General features: G+C 37.0%; 3 protein-coding genes across 4 annotated transcripts; 2 read left to right on the forward strand and 1 right to left on the reverse strand.

The window, feature by feature from the left end:
- The first annotated feature begins 8,977 nt into the window (after nucleotides 1–8,977).
- Nucleotides 8,978–10,785, forward strand: LOC117922965 (protein GRAVITROPIC IN THE LIGHT 1). The gene has a single exon (XM_034841207.1). It carries the CDS (start codon nucleotides 9,150–9,152, stop codon nucleotides 10,599–10,601), a length of 1,452 nt encoding a protein of 483 aa, XP_034697098.1. The 5' UTR covers nucleotides 8,978–9,149; the 3' UTR covers nucleotides 10,602–10,785.
- A 2,469-nt stretch (nucleotides 10,786–13,254) lies between these two features.
- LOC117923297 (probable alpha,alpha-trehalose-phosphate synthase [UDP-forming] 7) lies at nucleotides 13,255–21,355 on the reverse strand. 2 transcript variants are annotated; one of them, XM_034841521.1, is made up of 4 exons: nucleotides 21,233–21,352; nucleotides 18,867–20,948; nucleotides 18,514–18,787; nucleotides 13,255–14,304 (listed from the first exon to the last, which is right to left on the reverse strand). In XM_034841521.1, exons 2-4 carry the CDS (start codon nucleotides 20,843–20,845, stop codon nucleotides 13,996–13,998), a joined length of 2,562 nt encoding a protein of 853 aa, XP_034697412.1. In that variant the 5' UTR covers nucleotides 20,846–20,948; nucleotides 21,233–21,352; the 3' UTR covers nucleotides 13,255–13,995. The 2 variants fall into 2 exon arrangements, with proteins under 2 accessions (XP_034697412.1, XP_034697413.1); XM_034841522.1 differs by lacking the exon at nucleotides 13,255–14,304 and adding an exon at nucleotides 17,486–18,429 and having other exon boundaries at nucleotides 21,233–21,355.
- A 1,378-nt stretch (nucleotides 21,356–22,733) lies between these two features.
- On the forward strand, nucleotides 22,734–27,786 carry LOC117924222 (phosphate-repressible phosphate permease pho-4-like). The gene is made up of 11 exons (XM_034842808.1): nucleotides 22,734–23,014; nucleotides 23,195–23,317; nucleotides 23,541–23,610; nucleotides 23,759–23,883; nucleotides 25,336–25,551; nucleotides 25,775–25,861; nucleotides 25,998–26,420; nucleotides 26,580–26,689; nucleotides 26,791–26,896; nucleotides 27,041–27,295; nucleotides 27,530–27,786. The coding sequence occupies exons 1-11, from the start codon at nucleotides 22,865–22,867 to the stop codon at nucleotides 27,653–27,655; spliced, it is 1,791 nt and encodes a 596-aa protein (XP_034698699.1). The 5' UTR covers nucleotides 22,734–22,864; the 3' UTR covers nucleotides 27,656–27,786.
- The last annotated feature ends 137 nt before the right edge of the window (nucleotides 27,787–27,923 follow it).

A 27,923-nucleotide genomic window follows, 5' to 3' on the forward strand; every position in this document is an offset into this window, starting at 1 on the left:
ATCAGAGAGCTACGTACTACTCTAAGGAAGATGATCAACTATGGTGATTCTTCAAACTTGTCTACTCAAATAGATGACATTATATCCTTAGGATTGACTCAGATCAGGGATTGAGGTTTCAGACACACCACATAAACAAAGTAGCCATCAATGTTTCAACTCTTAGGAAAAAGACCATATACTAATAGTAGTAGCTTTTGGTTGGAAATTGATGATACATCTATATGCGTCCTTATCAGTTTATCAAATAACCCCATGGTCCCTCTACTCATCTCAAATTCAAAGAAAATTCATTCTGTTTTCATGCTTCTTAATAACAGGGTGGGTCTCGTTCCTCTATTCAATGACATGGAGTTATCAGAGTTTCCCCGTTGAAATGCCATCGTTTTAGTTTTTCAGTTACCGTGCCAAAACTACAGAATGAGATCGTTTTGCATTTTTGTGGGTTTTTATCTTTTTTGACGCGACATCCATAACAACATTCCTTTTTGACTCAAAGACCCAGAAATTTAAGAAACAGTGTCGCGCTCAAGCATTTTAGCAAACAACTCAATAGCCTTTCTGAGCGAAATCACAAAATTACAAAATCACGAAATCAAGATAGAGCATATTCCAGAGAAGTTTTCCCAAAATCACGAAATCACAAAATCAAGAAATCAAGATCCATTCAATTTTATACCCACTAATCCATTCCAATTTTCTCATCACATTTAGACCCATTCGGAACTTCCACCACTGGAAATCGAACTGCGGAGAAAATAACCTTAAGCACGGCGAGATCGACCACGTCCTCGCCACTACTGGCTGATTTCCATACCGCCTCTATCATCTCCTTCCCATCAATCACGCCGCAGATCAGCCCCAACGAATATAACTTGAACAACCACTCCAACGCTAGCTCCATAACCTTCACGAAGGCTGAATCAAGAGCCAGTAGAAGAGGCTGCAAAACAAACCCTCTTCTTGGGGATTTCAAATTTCAGATTTCAGACAATGGGACGTGTTCACCGTACGGGGCATTCTGTACCTATGATTCTCACAATTACTTATTAAAAATCATTCATTTTTTTTTCCTTTTTTTCACTTTTTTTTTTAATGACTTGATCATGTGTTTGGTTTAGATTACAAAATCAATTAATCTATAGTTTTTTCTTCTATGCTAGAAGATTAAACCTAAGTTTTTCTTCCCTACAACTCAAGAAAACACAATTCACAAAAACCATAATACAAAGATGTTGAACCAATTAATATAATGACATTAATAAAAGAAAAAAAAAATTATACATCTAAGAGATTTTGGGTTACCTTGGAGTCCACAAAGTAAAGAATGTCGGTTGTGAACGTGTTGACTATGGGTGAGAGAAAAGGTTGAAGAAGGTCATGATTTTATGTATAGGGTTTATATATTGATATTTTTTAGATTGTGGGTGAAATATGGAAACAATGGGATTTTTATATATTATCCATCATTATTACTTCTAATTGTGGGTGCAATACGGAAACAATTGGATTTTTATATATTATTCATCATTATTACTTCTAAAAGTGGGCTCATTAAGTTATAATACTTAAAAAAAATATTTTATATGATGTCACTTCCCAAAAAATGACACTATAAATATAAAACTAATATCATCTAACTATCTCAATTGAAGATTTTTTATATGATGTGTCACCTTTATTAATTATAAACCCTACGGGGTCATTATTTTAAAAGTGACACCATAAACTATTTTTGTAGTAGTGTCTAGTAGAGTGTATGTAACTATTCTTATGACTCTCTATATATAATGTAATGGAACAACATAACACCAAAATAAAAATATAGTTGATATGGAGAATATAGAAACTATACATGTGATCCGAATGCTCTTAAATCGATTCCAAGCCGATGAAGATGTTGAAAATGTCGTAGAACTTGTCTACTCAATGTTCTTCCACTTGATCTCTCCTCACATGGATCTAGACACGAAAAAAGTGTAGGTTTTTCTTTTCTTCCTTGAGGGTGGCTAAGGTTTTTCTTTTACTGACTCTCTAGAAGACAAAATAACAAAAGGTCTAAACCTTAAATTCCTAAGGGGAGGTTTTAAGGCTCCTCGTAAGCATAAGTGGTTTGATTCTAAATTGGATTTAGGTTACCTAATGCAACTCATTTGGGTTTTAATTAATTAATTAGTCATATTAGGCTCCAATTAATTAACTAGAGTAATCAAGAAAGTTAATTAATAACATTTAGGTCTTAATTAATTAATTATTGGACTCCAATTAATTAATTAGTCTAATATAAAAAGACCATTTATAAGTTTTAGTGCAATCTTATGTGTTTTACCAAAATGCTCTTATGCATACTTATGAATTATATATTCAAAATATCCTCAAAGTATGACCACCATGAACTAGGAGTTTGAGTGAGACTCATAGGAAAATATTGACTCTTTCAAATCTAATTTTAAAGTTGACTCGACACTTTATTAAAGAGAGTCAATTGTGTTTTAGTATCATGCGAATTACAATGAGACAAAGTTCAGACTCGTGGCCTACCATACATTGCATGTAGATTCCTTATGAATTGATATCCGTAATTTAATAAGGTAGTGTTATCAATCCATCAAGTTTGTCTCTCCAATTCTTGAATTACAAATCTTCTTATTATGTAATCAATTAACATACTTTAACTTATAAAAGATCATATGTTAAATTCCACTTAAGAAATTATTACGATAACAGATTTCATGATCATATGTCTTTTAAATTATCTAAGGGAACACACTATTTCAATTTCATGATATATCATAGTGTCTCTATTGAGAATACTTATTGTCACCTTTCATTAATACTGTGACCCAATCTGTATGGAATATATGACCACTTTAGGGTCTCACCCATTGGTCAAAGCTAATTATTGATTTTTGCACAAACTTAATATCATCTCAAAGTTGAGAGTTTATACAACATAGTAGCTTAATGAAACATGACAACTTAATAACCTTATATTATGAATTATTATATGTCATGTTCAACGTGTAACCATATTCACTAGTGTACTTACTATGGAAAACTTATTTCAATGACTAAGATGGATCATTTCTCCAATTAGGAGGTAACACAATATAATTTTTATTGAATTGCCTAAATCCATGAATCGATTGTGAATAAGTTATTATATTGAAATGAACTATGACTTGTACCCTTTGTGTAATTCCTAATGCACTTAACTCATATATAATGTAAATAATATAAGTGTGATCAATTAATACAAACAAATAAAAAAGAGAATTTGATATATAAATATACAATTTTATTAATTAATAAATCATTTGATACATCATGCCATGCTTTTCTAATGCGCGCTCTCTCTCTCTCTCTCTATATATATATATAAAAGAGATATATCCAACAATTTTTGGGAAAAATGTATATGCCAAATGTTACAAAAAAAGCTAAGATACCATATGTTGGGAAAATCACAAAAATTAAACAAATAAAAAAAAAAAAAACAAATATTAAAATTAATAAATTAGAGATGACCTTAAACTTTACAAATAAACTTTATTAATAAACTTTATCTCTTTTCATTGATTTTTTCTTTTTCTTTTTCTGTAAAATCATATATGGACTAACCCTAAACCAACAATTTCCTCCTACTCCTACTCAAATTTAAGATACGTAATTTATCCAAACACATTGGACTCTTTCAAAAATGAAAATAAATAATTTAAGTGAAATAGGAGATTATTTGGTTACCAGTTGTTGAGTAATAAGAGGCTATTTAAGCTTCGGGCATCAGAGGGTTCTTGCAGACAAAATCACAAACACCCAAAAGAACAATTGAAAAAGAAAAAAAAAAAAAAAAAAGGAGGAAGAAAAATATGGTGGGTGTCATTTATAAAGGAGACTACTAGGGGTATTCTATACAAGTTGAGATTTTTAGGAGAGCGGTGGGCTTCCAATTAATCTCAAGGTGTATCTGTGGCAGATCACTCGTACATGCATTTCAGAGTACTTCAGCCACTAGAGGAACATTACAATTTATAACCCGCAATGGGCCCTAATCTCTTGGCTGACCCACTCCTTCATCATGCCGTTGGATCTCCATATCTGTGATTAGACGTTGGTGCTTTTCATGGCAGAAAAATGTGAGGAAAAAGCTGAGCAGATGCCAGGATGGGATGAATTAATGTTGAATGCAACTCCCGTCATTTCAGTCATTTCAGAGAATAGGAGAGAGCCCTTCCTTTAGGGCTAGTGGAATATCAGTACGCGGTTGATCCATTCTAAGATGGCCATTGGGATCAGTTGAAAGGTGGTGTAGAACAGTAGAAGGCCGTACAGTAAACCCCACTTGGGCTCATTTAAGCCCTTATTCATATCACAGTTGAAAGTTGCGAGTTGCAACCTAAAAATGCCAACAATCATCTAGTCTTTCCTACTAGTTTTATTCTATTTCTTATTCAATTTTCTTTCACTCTTTGAATACATTTTGGCTCGAATCATTTCACTAAACACGTCCATTAATCTTGTTTAACAATCCACATAAAATGATTCTCCTCATTTTCCCCTAAAAAGGTCGTGCTTCTGACCAGTAACGAGGACCTACAGTTCCACATCGTTTTTTCTTCGTTGAATCCATGGATGCATATGCATGTCTGTTTCCTGTCTAAGTCATCAAGTGTTTTTGTCTTTGTTATTGCTTTAAGCTAAGCTAGCTGGGTCCCGTTTAATATGGGGGTCCCCATACCAATCAATCTAAATGCCAACATAAGAACAAAAAAACAGTAGTCAGTAGGTGTTGACGCAAAAATTTCCCAATCATTTGTTCGAAAATAAGCAAATGTTGACAGCTCCTTTCCCCTCCAATCTGCCATGCAAAGATCGACCCATGTGGGGGACTTGGAGGAGATGTGATTGTGGTGGCAAGTGGGATGGGAATTGGGATAAGTCGGGGCAATGCCCTTATCCAATGAAGGGCACTGTGTCTCTGCCTTCAATGCCGGGCATGACCACAGGCTCCATGCCCCAACCACCCAATAAGGTGCCTGCAAGCGCAGGAGATAGTAATGTGAAAATGGGGAGATTTAGCGCCAGTTCATCGGGAACTTAGCTCATCTCCCCGAGTGCAGTTATGGCCTTCTGTTTTTAGTTTGAGAACGTGGTATTATATATGGGGAAAACACATTTTAAGGCTTTGGAGTTTGAGAATTGAGGAAACGGTTTACTCCAAGAGTGCGAAAACATTGCAGTGGACTTCATTTGGTTGGAAGAGTAGATAGACACACGGTGCGTTAGGTACCTGGGCCAATTTGTGCTGTTTGGAGGTCATGTCAAGTGGGGACACGGTACAATCAGATCCCAATCCTCAACATGGCTTCAGCTGTTTCTACTTTGAACCGAGTCCTTCGATTCCCTTCTAGGGTCTCACATAATCTTATTTATTTATACTCTTATTTAATTATCTAAATATTAGTATACGTATATATTCAATAATTTAGATCTTTTCTTCGATGAATACCGTCACGATACCTTAACATTTTCCTCCTAATTATTATCCAAAGTTAGTAGAAGGCCAAAAGCTTTTGTTAATGATCATGCTCTACTTCCTTTCTAAGAATGATTTTGTAGAATATATCCCTGTTTGTGTGGAAAGAAACACCACGATCAAGTTGCTAACATGCTGTGTTTTCCTTTCTTTCTTTTTTTCCCCACAAAAAGGAGCTCTTTTCCTTCTCTTGATGGAATATGTCGTGGAAGTTGAAGGGTTGCAATATGATTGAAGAAAAATGTGAAATTATGAGTGGTGAGAAGCATTACTTAAAATGGGAGGCAGCATGCAGGGTGCCTGAATAAGAAGATAGCTCCAATGGAAACAATAGAAACCAAACAACTTTATCATTTGACTCATTGATTGTGGGTTACGGGTCACATCTTGTGATTTTCAATAATCAACCCACTTTTTTCCATGGTGGACCGTCCCTTACTCTGACTTAACTTTTGATCAACCGGGTTCATTGTCCTCTAATGTCGTCCAATCCCCCTAAATACTTTTTTCCAATACCCATCAAACTCGAAACCCATTTTTCTTTGTAGAAACAAAAAAAGGGTCTGAATTTTAGGTGAAGTGAAAAAGGTTATGGCTTAGAGGAGTAGGCATATAAAGGACTTATTATCATATTTTTGTCAACATCTTCTTTCGGCCGAGTGTTTTTTTGTACTTTCATCTTCCCCCCACATGCCACACAACAGCACACACAGATCGATGTCTCATACGTCTTTCCCGTGTCGAGACTCGAGACTCAAGAGTGATATTAGAATGCATTTATTTTTCTGGTTGTGATAGCCAATACAAGAAAATTCAAAGGGAGGACTAGCTATATTGAGATATTTTCAAATGTGAGCTCTGCCATATTTATTTTCACCTATCTTTGCTAGGATGAGGCTGATGAGCCTCCTGTCCTCGGGTTTGGGTAATCTCGGCCTTTTCATTTCAAGAACACGTTTTTTATGGTAATTTTAAAAAGTATTAATAACGCAGAAGTATTTCATAAAATTACTATTAAATATATTTTAAAAAATGCCCTAAAAAATGGGACAATGGGTATAAATTTATTTTTTATTTTTTTACAATAATTCTTAATTTTTAATTAAAAATATAGAAACTAATAAACCACACATAATAAAGAGTTAATTTTTGGGTGAGGTTCTCAAAATAATATTAATAGTGAATATGAAAAAAATTTAAAAATTTTAAAAATAACAAGCAATAAATAAATATAATATCTGAAAAAAACTATTTAAAATTGAAGTTGTCAAGTCATAATTTTTAGATGCAATTTTTTGCTTTTATGGAATTATCATATTCAAAATATGATTTCAATTTGAATTTAAAAAAATAATAAAATAATTATACGAGCCCTTGCAATTAGAAAAATAAAGTAATCTTTTGATTTTAAAAGTAAAAGTGAGAAAAAGGTTGAACGCGTATTGGACAAGCTTTGAAGCTTAGATCTTACGAATGATAATGTGGTGTTATGCCATGTAATCATATGTATACACTACTCCCATTTTTTACTTGAGAAAAAGGTTGTGATATTGCCTTTCCACATTTTATATTTTTCTTAAATCTTATTACCTTAAAAAATTGTTTTTAAAAAACATTTCTTTGTATTTTTTTACAACAAATTTGTGTTTGAAAATTTTCAAAATGTTTATTTTATTTTTCATATTTATTAAGAAATATTTTATAAACTCAAATATGATAAAACAGTTTTGATGCATCGAAAATGATATGTTTTGTAACGATCTGTTTGATATATATATATTATCTGTTTTGCATCACTTCTGATTTTAAAACACGTCTACATAATTAATAGAAACTTATATTTATATAATATAAAAAAAACTTATATTTATATAATATAAAAAACTTTATCTCTTATCGTAAATATTATAAATACTCTTAATACATATATAAACAAACAAACACTCTTTATTGAGTTAAACAAATCCTCACATCGGGATTAAGAATTGACTTTAATACTATTTATAACGACTTACATCTAACTATATAGATATTATCTGCTCTTGATCCAAAAAGGCACCGACTTAAAGTATTAAGATAGGATAAGACCCATGTTTATATAATATTAAGATTTTTTTTTCCTTTATTTGATGTGAAATATCACATTTTTTTAATCAAATATCCCGATAAAAGCTTTAAAAAACAAGTGTTAGGTGAGGAGGGTATTGACCGTTAGGTATTATTTTCTTTCTAAAGATAAGGCTTCCAAACATCAGCACATCTACTTTCTTTCCGGTTTCTTTGAAGAAATCTCCCCAAAAGCAAAAAGCTTATACCAGTGCCCATCACAAAATCTTACTCTACAATCATTCTCATTTCTAGGATTTCTACAAACTATTTTGACAGATTTTTCTGAACCAAAGGAGTGGATAAAAATCTTATACTTTTTCCAAACATTTTATATTTGATTTTTTTATTTTTATTCTCAAGAATTGGGAAAGTGTAGATTTTAAATATCCAAGAGTGAAGCATTAAGTATAATTGAAAAATGAGAGAAGATGATGATGGTGCGGGGCTGTCCTGTCCAGAATGGGTATAGAATGATAGATGGCTAATGCATGCATCACGCTGCTTCTGTCTTGATCATCAAGTCAAATAAAGTCAATAATGCAAATTTATAATAATTTATATGATTGTATGTTGGAATTTTGGTCAACCTTACTCCTATTTTATGATCTGCTTTCCCATCTATTGTCTTCTCCTCTATACACTATTACAAAGCTGCCTGTCATTTTCGATCGAGTCATTCCTTAATTTCTTTTCGTATCTTTCATATCTAACTGCTGTAAAATTTAAAATATTTAATTTTTTTATTCAATTAAAAATAATTTATTACTTTAATATAATAAAAACAAATTCTATATTGATTGATATTTATAAGTTACTTTAGTGGAATAAAAAATTAATTATTTTGATATTTTTCATTAAACCAAAATATAAACACCATCAAGACATATTTGGTAAATTTTTTTAACCAAATTTATTTTTCTTTGAGAACTTATTTTAAAAATATGTTGTGACTTATTTTTTGAGAGTATGTTTTTTTTTTAAATAATTATAAAATGATTAAAAATGGAATTATTTTTTTAAAAATATTTAAGAACATAAAAAATAAGTTATACTCTTATTATAAATTTTTATTTTAGATAATATTAAAGAAGATTTTTAAAAAATTATTGTAAAAAAACTTTATCTTTATTTTATTTCATTTTTGAGTGGGATCCAAAAGAGGGAGAAGAAAAAAAAAAGATGGTAGGTGCAGAAGGGGAAAAAACATAGAATAGACAAAGATTGATAGGAATTAATCATCCTTTTTCTTTTTTTCCCGCGCTTTAAATTCTACTTTTGTTTGGGGGGTGTTCTTTACTAATATTTTTAGGCACCTCCATCCCCGCCTTCAATCCTAATCCTGAGAGTCAAAGGTGTGATTGCAGATTGCCTTCTTTTTCTTTCAAAAACGCTTAGCCTGAGGGGATCATTTCATTTCTTTTTCCTTTTCTTTTCTTTTCCATTTCCCAGCATATTTATTTACCTTATTTTCTTCCTCAAAAGAAGTACAATTCCACAAATTTTCATGACCCCAGACTCCCACCTATCACATCTCCCCCCTCCGCCTCCGTCTCCGAGTCTTCTCCAACTTCACTTGTATAGTGCTAGTAGTAGTATTCATATGGATTCACTCAACCCCAACAGGAGCAAGTTCGCTCGCACCATCCACAAGGTCATCCACCTCCGAACCCCTGCTAAGCTCGTCACCCACTGTGGTAAAGATTCCATCACTCCTCACAAATCCAAGAAATTTCATCAAGATGATGACGCGGATGATGATGATTCCAAGCTCCGCAGCAGAGCCGTCTTGGAAGCTCTGGTCGCCAAGCTTTTTGCCTCTGTTTCTACCATCAAGGCTGGTTATGCTGAGATGCAAGCTGCTCAGTCTCCTTATGACGTCGACGCCATCCAGGTGGCGGACAAGGCCGTGGTGAGGGAGCTCAGGCTCATTTCCGAGCTGAAGCAGAGCTTCTTGAAGAAGCAGCTCGATCTGTCGCTGGCTGTGCCCCAAGTCACTGTGCTGTTGGCCGAGATTCAGGAGCAGCAGAGCCTTATGAAGACTTACGAGATCACCATGAAGAAGCTGGAGTCGGAGATGGACCTCAAGGACTCCCACATTGATGAGCTCAAGAAGCGGCTTCAGGAGTGTAATCAAGGAAACAAGGTGATGGAGAAGAGGTTGAATTCAAGCGGCCCTTTGCCTTTTCTCGACAACCTCAAACTCTCACTCATGAATCCCAACCACTTCTGTCAAGTTCTTCATTACGCCGTGAGATCTATCCGGAGATTCGTGAAATTCATGAGCTCCGAAATGGAGTCTGCGCATTGGGATATGGATGCGGCTGCAAAGTCCATAGTCCCAGACACTGTGTTGGCGAAGCCAACCCATAGATGCTTCGCGTTCGAATCTTTCGTGTGCAGAGCAATGTTCGAAGGATTCAATTCCCCAAACTTTTCGTTGAGCGAATCATCGTCAGCCCCAGAAGGGAAAGGGAAACAACGGAGACAGCTCTTCTTCGAGAGGTTCAAGAAGCTCAAATCGGTAAACCCCATTCACTTCCTCTCCCAGAACCCACGATCAACGTTCGGCAAATTCGTGCGAGCCAAGTACCTGAGCCTGGTGCACGCCAAAATGGAGTGTTCCTTCTTCGGCAACTTGAACCAACGCAAGCTTCTGAACGCTGGGTCGTACCCAGAAACCGCTTTCTTCGCCGCCTTTGCAGAGATGGCGAAGCGTGTGTGGGTGCTCCATGGATTGGCATTCTCGTTCGATGTAGAGATTGGAGTCTTCCAAGTCAGCCACAACAGCAGATTCTCGGAAGTGTACATGGAATGCGTGACGGAAGACGCGTTCGACACCGTCGACGGCGACTTACGGGTGGGTTTCACGGTGGTGCCGGGGTTCAAGATTGGAAGCACTGTGGTACAGTGTCAAGTGTACTTGTCTCCGGCGGCGACAGCTCCGGCTGACTGTTGAGTAATGCCGTTTTGGAATGTGAATGATTGTACATTGGGTTCTGAAATGATGAATCTCACGCGCTTTAAAGGCACGCTCCACTCATGGAGGGACCCTTGGCTCCCACTTCTGTGTGGGGTCAAGCTCCTTCCGTTTTAAATCTGGTGGGCTAGGAAATATCTATATATATATTTTATCAATCAAAGGGGAAAAAGGTATGAAAATAAAAAGCATATGTTTATGTTAATAAATTTTGTAATTAATTTTTCCATTCTATTTGTTCTTTAAGGGTCATGATACAATGGTGTTCCATACATACAAAGAAAAATTAAAAATTTTGGTTATATTCAGGGAAGCTTCCTCTTAAATTTTGTCACAATGATCTAAAATTGAAGGAATATGGTCATGATTGAGACATAGGTTAAACTCGAGTATTGGACGGGACAAAATAATACCCGAACAGCCTTTTAAGTTTCGACACCACTCCACGATGCTTAAAGATGACGGGTCATACTTTGGAACAATACTATTTCTCCTATTCCCTCTCCAGAACACACAATCATAAAAAATAATTGTAATCAAGAGCATTTTTGTAACAACATCAATGTCGTCCCATGGCAAACTGCTTGTTCCCTCAAATTTTAGGAAAGGTGCAGGGGTACTTGAGCAGTTGAGCACCCACATGGTTGGAAGATTGGGGAGGCGCGTGGAGCACCGGTGAAGTCTTACACTTTGTTTAATCATGGGGCTGAGTACACTGAACACGTCAGAGGGGATGTGGGCCCACACGTGAAAGTGTCCCAGAAGGGATATGACCTGGATTTTGTAGTGTCCAGTGAGCCAAGAGAAAAAGCTAGAGGGCGGTGATTATGGGACCAGCCTCCTGTCCTTTTTTTTCATGCCGTAAGAAAAAGATTTAAAAAAATAAAAAGGATATGACCCAAATTATAAAATCCACCCAGCTGGTGTTCTCCATTTTTGTTTGTTTTTCTTCACATGACAGGCCGGGTTTCCACTCTGCATGTATGATAATGATAAAAAATAAAAACGGCAAGGCATCTTTGCCTCTTCATCAAGGCCATTTTCTTTTCCGACCATGCATCTACTCTTTAGTCTTTAGATAGCATAGAAAAGTGAGGAGGGGTATGGATGTAGACAAATTGGGTGAAGGGTGTGTGGGGGAGTTTCACAGAGTCCAACGTATTGTGCTCACATTCATGGTCACAGCCCTTGCATCCTGTGAAAATTTCATGGTGCATGAAGGTGACTCCCAACAATCGAAAAAGCCTCATCAACGTCAAACATACGAGAGTATGAACAAAACTTTCTCGATATGGAAAACAATCATCCACTTCGTAAGAAATATAAATAAGGTAGGTGGAACTTGGATTGAAGACAATGAAGAGAGGGGATGTGACATTAAACCATTCAAGTAACTGGACCAATGTGGATGGCTACTGTCGGTTGTATGTATTATTCTCATTAGATTAAAAACATACACATGGGAAACACAAAGAGATATCGGTACTTGAAGGTGTCCTCCAAGCATCTGCCCCTGCCATATCCGATGTGGATAAGCCTCCATTAGGTAACTGGGCCACACACACCTCTCCCTTTTTCCTTTTGATACCTAACATTCTTGTTACTACAGAAATTAAATATTTCTTTAAGGTTGGATCTTCCTTGTAATTTGATTATCTTATGAAAAATATTAAAAAAAATTAAAATGTGATTAAAATTTATATATATTTTAATTATTTAATCTTTACATTAAACAGTTAAAATAAATTAAATGAATTTAAAATAACATGTAATTTTTTTTTCCTTGCATTTTCTCAAAATCAAACATAGCATTAGGGTTCATGGAGATGGGAAAAAAGGCCTTCTGATGTGCCAAGAGACTGTAGTTTCAACTCAGACTTCTGTTTTCTTCACAACTCAGATATGGGTACCCCTCTTGAGTCACCCATGTCTCTCAAATCGTTGATCACTATCCCAAGGGAGGAGACGGATCAGATCACACACCTTAGAAAGATTGGCATTGTCTCTGGGAAAACTTGGCGAAAAGCAAATTCCCAGAGAATCCAATATGGCCCATCCGTGAGCCAAGTTGAGTCGATGAGAGAAAAAATTTGCAGGAATCAAGGACGAGCATCTCCGACAGAGAAATGGACCTACTGAAAGATCCAGCAACAAAGAAACACCTCCATCCGCCCAACAGAATTCTCTGTTGAAAAACTTGTAGTACCAGTGACGCCGCCAATACCAATACTCTTCCCAAACGACACTCTCTACAGCCCGTGACATCATTTCCAATTATCATCACCTTGAAAAGAAAATACCAAAAACATGGTTCCAGGTATTATTTTACAATCCGAACTGCAAATTTGAAATCTGATTTCTTGGTCCACACCCAACTTTCAAACAGGACTACCGACTACCTATGTAGTTTTGCAGCCAACAAATAGTTTGCTGGGATCTTTAGAAAATCAGTGCTTTTCTATCACCTGGTTCTCTGATGAGCTCTTCATTTAGGTTTAATCTTTTAAAAATTCTCTTGTATTAGTCACGCTAACACATTATTTCAGGTTGTGTTGCAGCAACACTTCGATCATGCGATAACCATGCCAAAACAACAGCACGAATTTCAGCGTCCTAGTCACAAGGGATGCAATGGTGCGAGGAATTGAGAGGAAAATTTCTATAAAATTTACACATTCCATATGCCAACAAATTGAGCTAAGTAACAAAGGCAAATTAAAATGAAGAAGAAGAGACATCACACAAAAAAGAATAAAAAAAAAAAGGGCACCTGTATAGTGTTAATTCAACAGGGCATCTATATCAACCAGCTGATGTCCACTTATGTTACTGCCAGAGCTTCAGCTTTGCACTTTAAAAGTCAACTCGCAAGAGCAAGAATGTAAGTGAGGATGCACACTTCCTATATGATGTGTGAGAATCTCATTGGGCAAGCTTGGTCGTTGTTATCGTCTGCTGCAACAAAGGTTTGGGCATTTCTTTCAGCCCCAAGTCTGTTCACCATGAACAAATCTGGTAGATTCTGCAAACCCTTCAAATGTCTGAGTTGATGGCAAAAATTTTCTACTTGCTTCCCTTTTTTTTTTTTTTTTCTTTTGGGGGTTGTGGTGTGGGGTGCGGGGGGTACTGTTTTCTGAGTCTGATTCTTCATTCTGTCTTTCACTACTTGTGTCACAGGAAAATCCAAGCTTCTGATATTTCCAAATTGGCCATGAAACAATCAAATAGAAGGCCATCTTCAACAACTTACTTCCAAACAGAGCCAAAATTGATGACTACCTGCAATCACAGGCTGGCACAGCATTCTTCCAGATTGGCTCAATGGTGAAGAGAAGTGAGGCTTAATCAGATAAGAAAGCCACATATGAAGATTTCAAGGAGAGCTTGCTTCAAGTTCGGGAGATGGGGAAGGGTCTGAAGCATCAGCAAGAGCATCAAGCATGTTTATGACCTCAGTTGTGTCATCCAAATAGTACTTGGCTTTACTTGGTTTCTGTCCAACCGTGCAGGCAAAAACTGATGTATTAGAGGAGAGGATCCCACTCGATACTGCATTACCAATGATTTCAAACATATGCTCATCAGATCTGTCATCACCTACACACAACACAAAATCAGCCTGCCTTCCCCTCTCTGCCATTGAAGTGAAGATCTTTTCTGCAACCACACCTTTACTGATGCCCTATAAGCCAAAGTTAAAACCAAAACAAAAACTTAGATATGCACATCTCAATATTAAAGCTATAATCACAACCAATAAATACATTGATAACATCACATTTAAAACCAAAGCACAGTATATAGCTGCAAATATTAGGCAATACACCGACTGTCAACTGACATAACCTAATCAAATTTTTGTCCCCAAGTAATTCTGATATATGTCAGCCACGCTTGGCAAGGGCCTAGGATAGGAGGACATAAGAGGAAAACAGTAGCAAGTCTTCCTAAGAGGAGATATATAAGCCATGAAGGCTCTTGGTGCAAATCAATATTGCATGTGCAACACCATATTGTTCACAAAGGGATGGTCAATGGTCAAGCGGGGAACATCAAAGGCATACTCAGGGAATATGTGTCCATTCAAAGAAGAGCCAAATCCTGCAAGGTAACTAACACCTCTTTCTATATTTATGCCATGATTCTAAAATAGACGAACTGTAAGGAATACTTGATTGAACTAAGATTCTAATTATGCTTCTTTCTATTTTACATTGTTTTTATGCTGATTGAAACCCATGATGTTTGTCTAAACACTCCAATTGTCAAATTTAGATTCTTTTCATTTTTATTTACAGTATCTGGGTGGGTCAATTAAGAGCTATTTGACTTGCTGATCTTGGATTGCAGGCATATGGCATTGCCACTCAGCCTTCTCTGATTCTAACATGTCACTCAAATCTCTCTCCTTTGGAACGTTTGAGATAGATGAGAAGCTTTCTACAATAAAATGGTTTTATATTAGCATTGGGCTTGATATCTCAATATGACAATTGCAGAACTGTTAGGCTTTCAGAATTTTTCCTTCTTTGCTATTTTCAAGAAGAAAACCTAATTATAAAAGAGAAACTCATCACTGCAAGGTAAGCTATTGGCTTTTATTACAGTGTTAGGGCTCTAGAAGCCTATTTGTGTTTTCCCCAATGATAGGCTCAACCCATTTGTGTTGCCTTCTCCAAAAGGGTTGTAGATGGCTAATCCTCTAAGATTGGGAAAGGTGAGGTCTTGTGCCCATTGTATTCCATTCTTTCTTACAAGTGGAATTCTATTTCATTGGAAAATAGACATGAAATGACAAACTAAAAAGTTTTGAATTTTTTTTTTGTTTTGATAGACAAAGGAAAGGTATGTATGATATAATAACAAAAAAAGTACACAGAAGTACACAAGACGTCTACATGAGGCAGCTAAAAGAAAGGTCTCATAAGAGGACAAAAAACCACCCTCACTATCATGAAGACCCTACCCAATCTTAAAAATCAATCAAAGGCAATGAACATTCTCTTATGCACATGCCAACCCAAGCTCAAAGATTGCATAGAATGTTTTAAGTTTTGGTAAGGCTTTTCCTTATTTTCAAATGCTCTTTGATTTTGTTCCCACCAAATAGTCCAAGAAATGCAAAGAGCGGCTCTCCACACCTTCCTTCTTTTCCAAATTGACCTAACATAGGCTTTGCCAAGATGCATTGCATCAACCTATTGAAATGATTGTCCCAATCTTTTAAAACCAAAAATCAGTCTAGCCTTGTCAAAGACTAATTGTTCAAATGGGCCTCATCAAAGGCATATCAACGCCATAGCATTTGTAGGTAGTAAAAAGGGACAAGTTTGAGGCAGATAAACAGTCTCACAAAGGATGTCTTGTTTGTTTAACTCTACAATCCCGTGGGACACAACAATGATGTTGTATTTGCATGGGGGATGATTATTCCATATCATGTAAGGGAAAAAAGTTCCTGACATCATATATGTAATAACCTCCTTTATATAGATGCATTTTAAAGCTTTGAAGGCTCATTAGATTGGAACAAACAATAATTCCAAAGGAGGGAGCAAGCCATTGAGTAGCTAATCATGGTACCTAGTGATTAGATAAATTTTGACATAAAGAAAGGCAACCCAACAAAGGTCACTAATTCTTTCATACACCTTTTATGCCGTGGTTTCAAATTGGGAGGATTGATCGGAGATTTGAATAGAAATCTAATTGTATTATTCTTGTATTTTACATTACTGTTATGCATTCATAAACTCTTAATTGGGTTAGATGGTATAGATTGGGTTGGCCCTCAAGTGTCTCAGCGACAGAAACAAAGAAAAGACAATTTCAATCACATCTCCTATCACTTAAAGCCAATCCTTACCAGAGGAGGAAATATGATTAAATAATCTATCCTCCTTTTTTCCTTCCTGTTGATTTGGTTCCCCCCTGAATAGATCAGAATTATGATGATTTTCTTATATTTTACACACCACTCTTATGTTTATACAAATTCTGATCTGAATCAGTAAAATCTATCCCATTTCCCTACGGGCTACGGTTCATTCCAATATAGTTATGTGCTGTCATGCAGATGTTATTACCATGGTTTCTAATTTCAATTCGTTCCTTAAACAAAATCGCAAAACAGAATGTACAGGCAGGCAAAGACATTGCCCTGTAACATCATATGTCAACCTTCCAACAAAAAAAGATATGGGGCTTGCACTAGCCCTCCAACAGTGATGTGATCACTATTCTGTTAAAAAAACAGTATGCGTATTTTTTGCTATTTATTTTTCATTAAGTAAAAGAATAAATCAATCCATGATATGTTACAATACAGAATTTTTTTTTTATTTTTTATTTTTAAATGACACATGATGCAATTTATGAATTAACAACTATGATCACATTGCTTAAACAACCTTTTTTTAGGGTTAAGGGTGTTTCTTGATCAACTTGTCCATTTTGTAAGCCATAGAAAAGGAAATTGATTGTAATCCATAGCAAACTTCTACTACTAAGGGGAAAAAAAAAACTAATATATTAAGAGAAAGTTTATATTCAACAATTATCATCATTTTCAATTTCAACATTTAAATAATTCAAATGACAATTCCCTAATATTCATTTACTACAAGAATAAATTTACTTAACTTTCAACATTTTAAGCATGTGTTTAACAATAAGTATGTAGCATTTTCATGAAGGATTATTTTACCTCTCCCCCCACTTTTATGATTAATTTCTAACATTAAAATACACTTTAAACAATTAATATAAAATTATTTTAAGAATTTTTTGAATTTGATTTTTCCCTTTTTTTTTATAGGTGTTGAATTTGATTTTTTTTAGAAAATATGAAAACTTGTTGTGTCTTAATTAATTAATTATTTTTGATAGATTGTGTCACATATTGTCTTGTGTATCATATATGTATCATAAGATACACTTAAGATAAGATATAGACTATTGATACATATTGATTTCCATAAAAATGTACTGAATTAGTGTATCATAAATTTTGTACAACTATAGACGTGATAAGTATCAGGAAATTGGGAGATGGAAGAGGTAGAAACTTTTTTCAGTAGGTTACATGGTCATGCGCTTAGAAGGGGGAATGCGGATGTCATGTCTTGGAAGGTTTCAAAGAAAGAGTTCTTTACAATTAAGTCTTTCTTCTCATCCCTTGCTCCTTGCATCGGTAGAGAGTTCCCTTCAAGCTTAGTTTGGAATCCTTGGGTTCCAAAGAGAGTCAGCTTTTTTGCTTGGGAGGCTATTTGGGGAAGAATTCTAACTATGGATCAACTAAAAAGGAGGGGTTGGGCCTTACCAAGTAGGTGCTATTTGTGTAAAGCGGATGAAGAATCAACAAATCATGTGCTTATTCATTGTCCCAAGGCAGCTATGATTTGACACCTTATTTTTGCTCTTTTTGGTGTTCATTGGGTTTTGCCCAATTCTATCAAGGAAACCATTCTTGGTTGGAACGACACCTTTGTTGGAAAGAAAAGAAAAAAGACATGGAATGTAGCCCCTTTATGCTTATTTTTGACTTTATGGAAGGAAAGAAATAGAAGAATCTTTGAAGATACTGAATTAACGGATCAAGCTATTTTACGGTCTTTTTTGTATATGTTTTCGGATTGGGTTAGGGTGCATGTAGATTGTGCTTCATGGTCCATTTTCGATTTCATTGATTGGTTGGGTTGTAAGTAAGGGTTTTTTTGTTTTTTTCTTCCCCTTTGGCCTTGTTGCCTTGTATACTTCGTGTATACTTTCAGGTGTACTTCAGGCTTTCTTTATACAATTGCTATTACTTATCAAAAAAAAAAAAAAGGTATCAGGAAATTGCATTCATGTAGAATATAAGTATGAAAACAAAAATGTAGTTGACATATACCTGTGGCTTCACTTCTACAATGAATTGACCACTTTTCACAGCAACAGGTTCATTTGCTAGCACACTTTCTAGATGGTCTAACATCTCCTTGGCCTGGCTAGAGCCAAAACCTGGGTCTGCATCCTGATGGTGCCAAACCAAGGCACTCTCCTTGGCTTCAATATAAGAACCATCAGTAGCTTCTGTGTACAATTTCATTACAGGCTCAGCCATCTGTATCCACCCAAAATCATTACTCTGACCACAGATTTCCCATTCTTCATTCACAGACCACCTGACAAATCACATAATTAAGATGTGACTATAATCTATATGCATAAAAAATGGAAGAATATTATAGGAAATTAGCATACCTTAAGAAGTATCCATGTTCTGCTGCAATTCCAAGCCTGTTGCAAGGAGAAAACCACTTGCCTAAGCTATCCCTTCCCCTTCCACTAACAACAAACACTGTATTTCTAGGGTCACTACAAAGCGTGTTCAAGATTAAGATAACATCTTCACTTGGAGTCTTATTGATGGATGTCTGAGGCATTACAGTCCCATCATAATCCAAAAGGATGGCCCTATTTTTGGCCCTTGAATATGCAGATACAATAGAATCAATAGACAACTTTCTGAAGTTAGGATCGAGGGCTACAACTCTGAAACCGAAGCTCAACCCAATTCCCCAACACCATCTCCTAAAATGGTCTTTACAAGACCGCTCCATATCCTGGAAAAAGCTTTTCGACCAATATGCCACATCATGTGTACTAACATACCTGTAATGCTTCTCGTGACGCAATTGCTTCTCAGCATCAGCCATAGAAATTGCCTCATTCATTGCCTCAGCAGTTGCTTCAACATTCCATGGATTGACTCTAATGGCACCACTCAGCGAAGGAGAGCATCCTATGAACTCTGATACCACTAGCATGCTCTTCTTGGGGCCAATTGATTCAGAACCAGATTCAGATCCAGAGACTCCCTGCCTGGACACGATATACTCATATGGGATAAGGTTCATTCCATCCCTGACAGCTGTCACTACGACACACTCGGCAATGGTGTAAAATGCAGCTTTCTCACTAAGAGAAACTGGCCTATCAATAAATACAATTGGTTCATAACCTGGCTGCCCAAAATTTTCATTAATTCTCTTACAGCTTGCCTGTATTTCAGCCTGTATCACCTCGAGATCTCTCCCACTCCCCCTAGCAGGGTTTGCAATCTGTACCAACACTGCCCTTCCTTGCCACTTTGGATGCTGTGTGAGCATCTGCTCCATTGCCAACAACTTCAAATTGACACCTTTAAAGATGTCCATGTCATCAACACCCAGTAGCACAGTCTTTCCCTCAAACTGCTGTTTAAGCTCTCCCACCCGCCACTCCTTATCTGCAAATCTCAACACAGATTCAATCTGCCCCATGTGAACCCCAACTGGCATAATCTTTATTCCAACAGTCCTTCCATAATATTCCAAACCAATATAACCCCTCTTTGACTGATACTCCAAACCCAACATCCGACTACAACAAGAAAGGAAATGCCGGGCATAATCAAAAGTGTGGAAACCAATAAGGTCTGAATTCAAGAGTGCCTTAAGTATCTCTTCTCTCACTGGTAGGGTCCTATATATCTCAGATGAAGGAAATGGACTATGAAGGAAAAAACCCATTCTCAATCTGTTAAACCGTCTTCGCAAAAAGGTCGGCAACACCATCAAATGGTAATCATGAATCCAAACATAGTCATCTTCAGGGTTTAACACCTCAATCACCCTCTGCGAAAAGATCTTATTAGCAGACACATAGGCCTCCCACAAAGACCTATCAAATCTACCCCCATGATTTGCCGAGAAGGGAAGCATGTAATGAAAAAGTGGCCACAATTGTTGCTTACAAAACCCATGATAAAATTTGGACAAAATATCCTGTGGTAAAAATGCAGGCACACACTTGAACCTATCCAACAAAACTTGCGACACATCATCCTGCTCATTTGAATCAACATCAACCCTCAACGACCCCACGTACAAAACCTCCATATCATCGGGCAAGCCATCTTTAAGTTGCAATAACAGGGAGTCCTCATCCCAACTAAAACTCCACCCTTTATTATCCGGCCTGCGCTTAGCTTTTACTGGAAGCTGATTAGCTACAATTATTACACGATCTTGGACGATAGAGGATGGAACATCTGAGGTCACACTATTAGCTTGATCATCATCAAGCTCTGATATAACACCAGGAACGGTCATTACTCGAGGCAGCCGCTTTCTTTGCCCCATCAGCGGAAAGTTCCCGGAAGCTAGATCTAAAAGATTGGTATACGATCTTGACATCATATTTTCAGACCTTTTGTTATCCTCAAAAGCTTGAACAAGATCTTCGAATTATAAACCAAACCCAAGATTGCTTTCCTGGTGAAATGAATAAATTGGGCAGGATCTGAAATGGGTATCAAGCAAACAAAATCATCACATAGATAACAACAACCAAGGATTATGAATAAAAATTGAATAAAAAACAAAATTTGAACAGATCCATGTAATCAAACAGGGACATATGCGGGTTAAAGAGATCCAAACACACCAAAAATGTTTCGTGAATATAAAATGGATCAAATATTAAATCCTTTTGATGAATTTGAAGCAGAAATGAAATGATAATTACGATTCCATGCAATTTAATTGTTACAAGAAGCAAGAAAAAAAAAATCTAACAAAACTTACCTCTGTTTTCTGATCTGCAAATCAAATCCAAAAGAAAAAAAAGAAATAAAATTTTATTTTCAGTTGAAGGAAACCTAGGGTTTGGCTCTCCCTAAGAGTCACATTAAAATGTTCCTTCTCTATATACAATGGTTCCTCCTTTTGAAAAATACGAAATTCAGAAAAAGTAAAAGAAATATAAAAAAAGAAAATGCAAAAAATAAGTTTAAAATAAAAAAGAGAGAAGAGGATAAGGTTGGCCAGTAGACTCCGAGTAATGCCAGCTGGCATCCATTGGCTTCCCAGGGTCACGCGCCCTTACTCCCTTCTAGTAAGGCAGTTGCCAGCGTGTCGCTAAGAGAACACCACCACGTGGCACCAAAATGGTCCGTTCAATGTAATCCGGACTCGTCGCCGCCATGGACCTGGCCCACTTATCATGGCATGTGAAGGCAAGGTACAATCGCCTGTTGCACGTACCACTGTTACCATTAACTCCGCCACAACTTTTAAGCCACGTTCCGTACGGTCCGTCACACAGCGCGGTGCCAATGAAAGAGACTTGAATATCCTGTGGTCCGCATAGTACTCGATGGTCCCTCGACTCGGGGACACCCCGGTTGGAGGTCTCGCCCTAGGATGTCTCCACGTGGTGAGCCGTGGGGCATGAGCACCCTAGATAAGATGCCGCAAGGAGTGGTGCTGACCTGGCGGCTTGAAGACGTCATCGGTGACGTCGGACGAGGACGTGGCACTACGGGGTTGGCCTTTTCACGTTTCTGGGGTTTAATTTGGTTTGGTCAGGTTGGAGGGTTGCGTATAAATAAGTGGTTGGGGTGGACTGGTGGAGATGAGTCATTGGATGAAATGTCATTTTCACCCCGTGCTTTCCGTTTTATGACTTGTGGAGAAGTGTGGGAACATGGGCAGGTGGAGGGGGTAGAATGGTATTTGAGCATGTATGATAGACGATGTAGTGGGCGTTTGGGTGTCTTTCGTTTTGACCGTATCCGCTGGCTTTACCTAATTTTTCCACCAAGTTGAAGCTGGTTTATGCTTTATGCTTTTGAGGCCATTTTATTAAGACTCACCCTCTCTCAGTATTTCATATATTTTAAAACAAGACTCCACCTACCAATAACACACTTAATTTATCATTGAAAAAGGTTTCCAGTTTTTTAAGTCTTTGTACCATCAACTATTTGCCGTTAGGTCTATAAAAAATGTGCCCCAATGCCCAGGGGTGAGGCTGAGTTTGGATGGCTAGAATGTGAATTTTGAATAAAGTAGTCTATACTATATTATTCAATTGAACTAGTTGAGACCATGCAATGAACCGGGGAGAGATTTTATATAAATCAGACTTGGGTAGACCAAAACATTGGGTTGTCCAATTCATGAATTTTGACCTGTAATTCCAAAGACCGCATGTGACCCACCAATTCCACATCCAACGAACAAGGGTAGATTCTTGACTTTTCCAATTTTCCAAACAACCAAACAAGAAAAACCATCCCAATGTCCAAAGAAAACAAAGGACAAAACAGACGATCAAGGAGGCCTTGGAGATTTCATCCGATGTTTACAAGGCACAATCATGTGTACCCTTCTTGGACATGATTGGGGGTGCAATTTGAGACTCTGGCTGGAACCATGGCCTCGGAGAACAAAACCATTCCGGTTGATTTGGCCATTCGAGTCCTAGGAAAGTGGAAAGAGACTTACGGATGGATACCGATATTTGGTGCCATTGCTGCAATCGCTATGGCATTTTCAGCTGGTGCCAACAATCTTCCTGCTCCGGTCTGTGTTTTCTCCGTTTATACAACTTGAACAGCACTATAATACATATACAATATGAGGGAAGAGAAACAAGAGGCTGATTGTATTCAAACATTTGTCCACACTGCATGCATCTTATTTTGTATGGGCACTGAACTCTTTTGCAGCCCCTGAAAACCTTGGTTTGTGATTCATTTGCAGTTCGCAACGCCAGTAGGGTCGGGGGCATTGACCCTTTTCAAGGCCTCAATAATGGCTGCCATCATCTCTGTTCCTGGAGCAGCTTTCGACAGCAGCAGTGCTGTTGATGCTCTATTTTCTGATGTATGGATTTGAGTTCTGTTCTAATATATTTCTTGGGTGACTAAATATTATTGCAGACAATCCAACAATAAACCAAACTACATATTATACACTGCCTCTGGTATCTATCTATATGAAACTTCTGCTAACAAAGAGATAATCCATTTGATCAAATAGTATGAATGGCTGAGTTGGAGAGCTGTGTGTTGCTTTGAGTTGATGAAGTTCACGTGTGTTCTTGCAGTTTCTTAAAGAAAGTCAGCCAAGTGAAGCTTTCTTGATGTGGAGTTTTGTAGTTGTTCTCATCACTGCAAGTACTTCAATACCTTTCTGGTCATTAATTACATATTTTTGTTTCTTTTAGATCTGTTTGGTTGTTAAGAAGACAGAAAAAGGGGAAATTAATTTTGTATCTGCCCAAAATCAATTCAAATCAATAAGGAATTCTTTTCTTCTGGACAGCAATATGGCTAGCACTTGCAACATACTTCGAGTTACCTGTATCATCCCAGCAATCTACAGAGGGTGCACTCTTAGGAACCATGCTTGTCACTGAAGGTTTTAGCTTCATACCCATGTGGAACAAGGTAAAAAGACCAATTATACTGTCTATAAAAGAGAGACTCTTATTGCAAATTTTCTGTTAGCCTTGGCTTGAATCTTTATGAGAAAAACTTGTAATGTTCGCCAACATTGATTTGTTTGTTTGTTTGTTTGTCTTTTTTTTTTTTTTTTTTTTTTTTTTTTTTTTTTCCAATTATGATTTGGTATGCATGTTTGAAGATAGTCTTCACTTAGGGGTGATATGAATATATATCATACAATTGTTTACTTCTTGAGAAAACAAAGGCGATACTTAATTAAGAGAAACACCCAAAAGGGGGGAGGGGTTAAAATCTTTTTAATTACAATAAATTCAAACACAATATAAGCAAAATAAAAAGATAGAGTTAGAGAATTCAAACTCGGGTTTATAGTAGTTCGGCACTTCCTTGCCTACGTCAATTCTCCTCAACCTCCTAACCGAGTGAGGGTTCCACTAACTTGAAGTTTCAACCAAGCTTCCAATCTTCTTACACTTTGATTCCAGCTCCAATTGACTCTTACACAATCTCTTCAAGATTCAAACATCTTGAAGGTTTTAACACTCAAATTTTTACAAGAAATAATCCCTCAACCTACCTTAAGGATAGCTTAAATACAAGACAAAGTTAGGATGACACACAAGAGTGCAGTAAAGGATATGCAAGTGATGATTTAATGTACTATGAAGGAAATGATAGCTTTTTGATCAAGAACAGGTAGGTAGACTATTGAATGTAAGTGTTCTCTATTCAATAAATGAAGTGGAACTCTCAATTTATAGGTTTTTAAGCTCGGGAGTCAAAAACAACAAAAGGTAACCTCGTCTGGTCAAGTTAGGGGTCGATTGGTTCATTAACCGTTGGAGCATTTAATGCTTGACAGGTTACCGTTGCCTCAACCGGACCTCGACCAGGAAGAGAAGACCACTAGGAGAGAGAGAAAGTTTTTGGCATCCCTTGACCGGACGAGCACAACCGGTAGACCGGTTCCTCAACTGGTTGAGCCGGTTGGCCATAGCCTCGACCGGTTGAGCCTTTTTGGCCCTGAAAACCTATTTTTTTAATTCATTTCTTTTCTAACACTTAGACAAGGTCTTTAGGTGAATTATTAAGCCAATTATAAAACATTTCGCCTAAGGTACATTAGTTAAAAACTCGGGTTTTAATGAAATCGAAATTTTAAAGAATAAATCGAGTTTTCTAAGTTGCATGAAACGTGTGAAAATCCTAAGTGCACTCATACATTCATCTTACATTAGTTTCCTATGATCACAAGTCTTTAAAGCGTCTCAATCTTGTATCCATTTGGTCATTTGATGAATTTTCGAGTTTATGTCTAAGATTCTTAACCATTAAACCAATTAGTCACTTAATCATGATTTTTTTCATCAAAACCCGATTAGGAGAACCCTTGGGCTAACACTTCTCATCTCCCAATTCATTTTTGTACTGCAGAATGAAAATCATAATTTCAATGGAGGAGGACTGCTTTGGATTGCCCTTGAATGGACTCTGGCTCCATTGCTAGCATGTGCAATGGCATTCTGCCTCTTCATTGTCCTGAAGACTTCTTTGCTTCGCCATGAAAATGCAGAGAAGAGGATTCTTATTTTTCTACCAATTTATCATGGAATAGCTGCAGGACTGCTATGCCTCTTTATCATGTATCAGGTGCTTAAGCCTCATCATTTGTACATTTTCAGTAATACAATAGAACACGGTTCCACTCCTCATGGAGTCTGAAAGCAAGATATACACAAACGCCATCCTATCTCAACAATGAATGTTTGTTGGTAGATCACACAACTACTAGAAGTGCAGCTTTCTGGGGTTCTCTTGCTTTTACGTTATTCTTCTCAATGTAATTGACTCTGATTTGATTTTTGGATGGTAGGTCCTATGGCGTGTTGTAACTGTGTATAAATGGGCTATCATAGTTGCTGTTGCAGTAGCCACTTTGATTGGAGCTCTATTATCTTTGGTAAAGTACATTACAACTTTATATGTTTGAACTTCTAAACCATCTTACCTATTCATGATTTTTTGCGTTTTTCCTTTCTTCATCGATCTGTTTGGTTTTCCATCTTGTTGGTTATTAGGTTTTGGTTCTACTGTAGGTTGTGGTGGTTCCTTTGGTTAGAAGGAAATTCTCTTCTGCCCAAACTATTGAGACCATCAGAAAAGACAAGTCTCAGAAGCATCCATGTGCAGAAAGTCAAGACCAAGTATGCAATGGAACAACGGATGACAATATTAATTTTGATGAAGCATTTAGGGAATTCATGCAGATGAGAGTCCTTGACACTGTACATGAAGAGGATGAGAGGAGCTGGGCATCACCAGAAACAATCCCAGAGCCTGAACATGTCCAGCCAGCCTCTCACTCAACTACAGGACAATCTACTCCATTCAAACAGCTTCTTGAGTCTACCCCAAATCACTTGGTCCAATCAAGAAACTTTCAAAAGATTCACAAAACAACAGCATGTGAAAATGTCTCCAAGTTCATTACAGATTTTAAAAACTCCACCCTTTCCCCCGTGAGTTCCCTCTGTTTCTTCTTGCATGTTTTCAGTTCTAAATCTATCAGCAACAAGAATTTTTCCATTTGGTTTGGTCGAAGAACTGAATCACAAGAAAACAAACTCATTGTAAAATTCAAAGAAACGATAAAATTTATGCCTGCTTGCATTGAACAGGTTATCGAATTTGATAGACATACTCTTATTCGACATGCTCAAGCTGAAAATTTTGATGAGATGGAAGACTTCTTCAGTTTCCCACAGCTTCTAGCTTCATGCATCTTTGCGTAGGTCTACTCTCAGAATTAAGAGAACATCTAAATCATTTTATCTTGAAATCCACAGCTTTCCTTGCAGCAATGCCTATTGATTAATACACTATATGCAGGCTCATTCAAGCTGCTAGTGAGGTTCCTGCAATTTTGAGTCCATACGGAGCTATTGCGGATGTGTATATGCATAGAGACAAATACTCCAGAAACGGAGAAGAAGTGGTAATGTGTAGTTTGTTTTGTTAATCATCAGAGTCCTCTTCTAGAGTTCACCAAATTTAACTCTATATAGTAGTCTTTCTCTACAACAATCTGTTTGTTAGCTTTCTGCAATCCATATATTTACCCTGCACAAGATCCTACCAGGGACCTATACAAGTTACCCGGTGGTTTAGAGCAATTGGTGGATTCAGTGCCTCAATGGGATTCTTTCTGTGCGGGTGGAGGCTCACTCAATGCCTTGGTGGCAAGTTAACATACATCAGTAACTCAAGAGGGTTGGCTTCACAACTGGCTACTGTGGCAACAATGATCACTCTGCCCAGAATCAAACTCCCTGTGTCAAGCACCCATGCTTTTATCGGATCTTTAGTTGGAGTTGGGATTGCAGATGACCCTCGAGTAAGATTTCTAAGCACATTTTCTTATCTTAATTTTTGTTCCCTTTGCAGCCTATACAATTATTATAGGACATGAAGGGAAAAATGTAATAAAAAGTGGACTTGGTTTAGGTCTGTCCTAAATTCTAACCAACAGAAAGCACTAGGCAGTTTTTGAATAGCCAAAGCTTCATTTACTGGAGCATAAAAATTGACATGAATCTCTCTTCACTGAACCGTAATTTGGTCTTTGCAGAATGTGAATTGGAAGCTACTGTTGAAATTCTTTTGTGGGTGGATCCTCACCATACTATTCTGTTGTGGGACTGCTTACGGGATCTTCTCCATATCAATACACTCCCCTGCCTATGTTGTGCCCTGAAACCATACGACATCTTTCCTAGTTTCATTGTAGGTCGTATACTTATATTGAGTTTGATGATCACCAAATATGGCCATTTTCCCCAGATAACTACAATTTCTTTTATTCATTTGAATGCATATTGATATCACGAGGCGATTATGATCGATCAATTTGAAGTTCTAACTTGTCTGTGTACATATATGTTTGTGGGTGTATATAATTGAGTTTAGCCCATTTGGCCAGGTCAAGGGTGGCAATTGAATCTTATCCTCAGAGCTCCAACATA

Source organism: Vitis riparia, chromosome 10 (genome assembly GCF_004353265.1).
Source record: "Vitis riparia cultivar Riparia Gloire de Montpellier isolate 1030 chromosome 10, EGFV_Vit.rip_1.0, whole genome shotgun sequence".
NCBI lineage: Eukaryota > Viridiplantae > Streptophyta > Magnoliopsida > Vitales > Vitaceae > Vitis > Vitis riparia.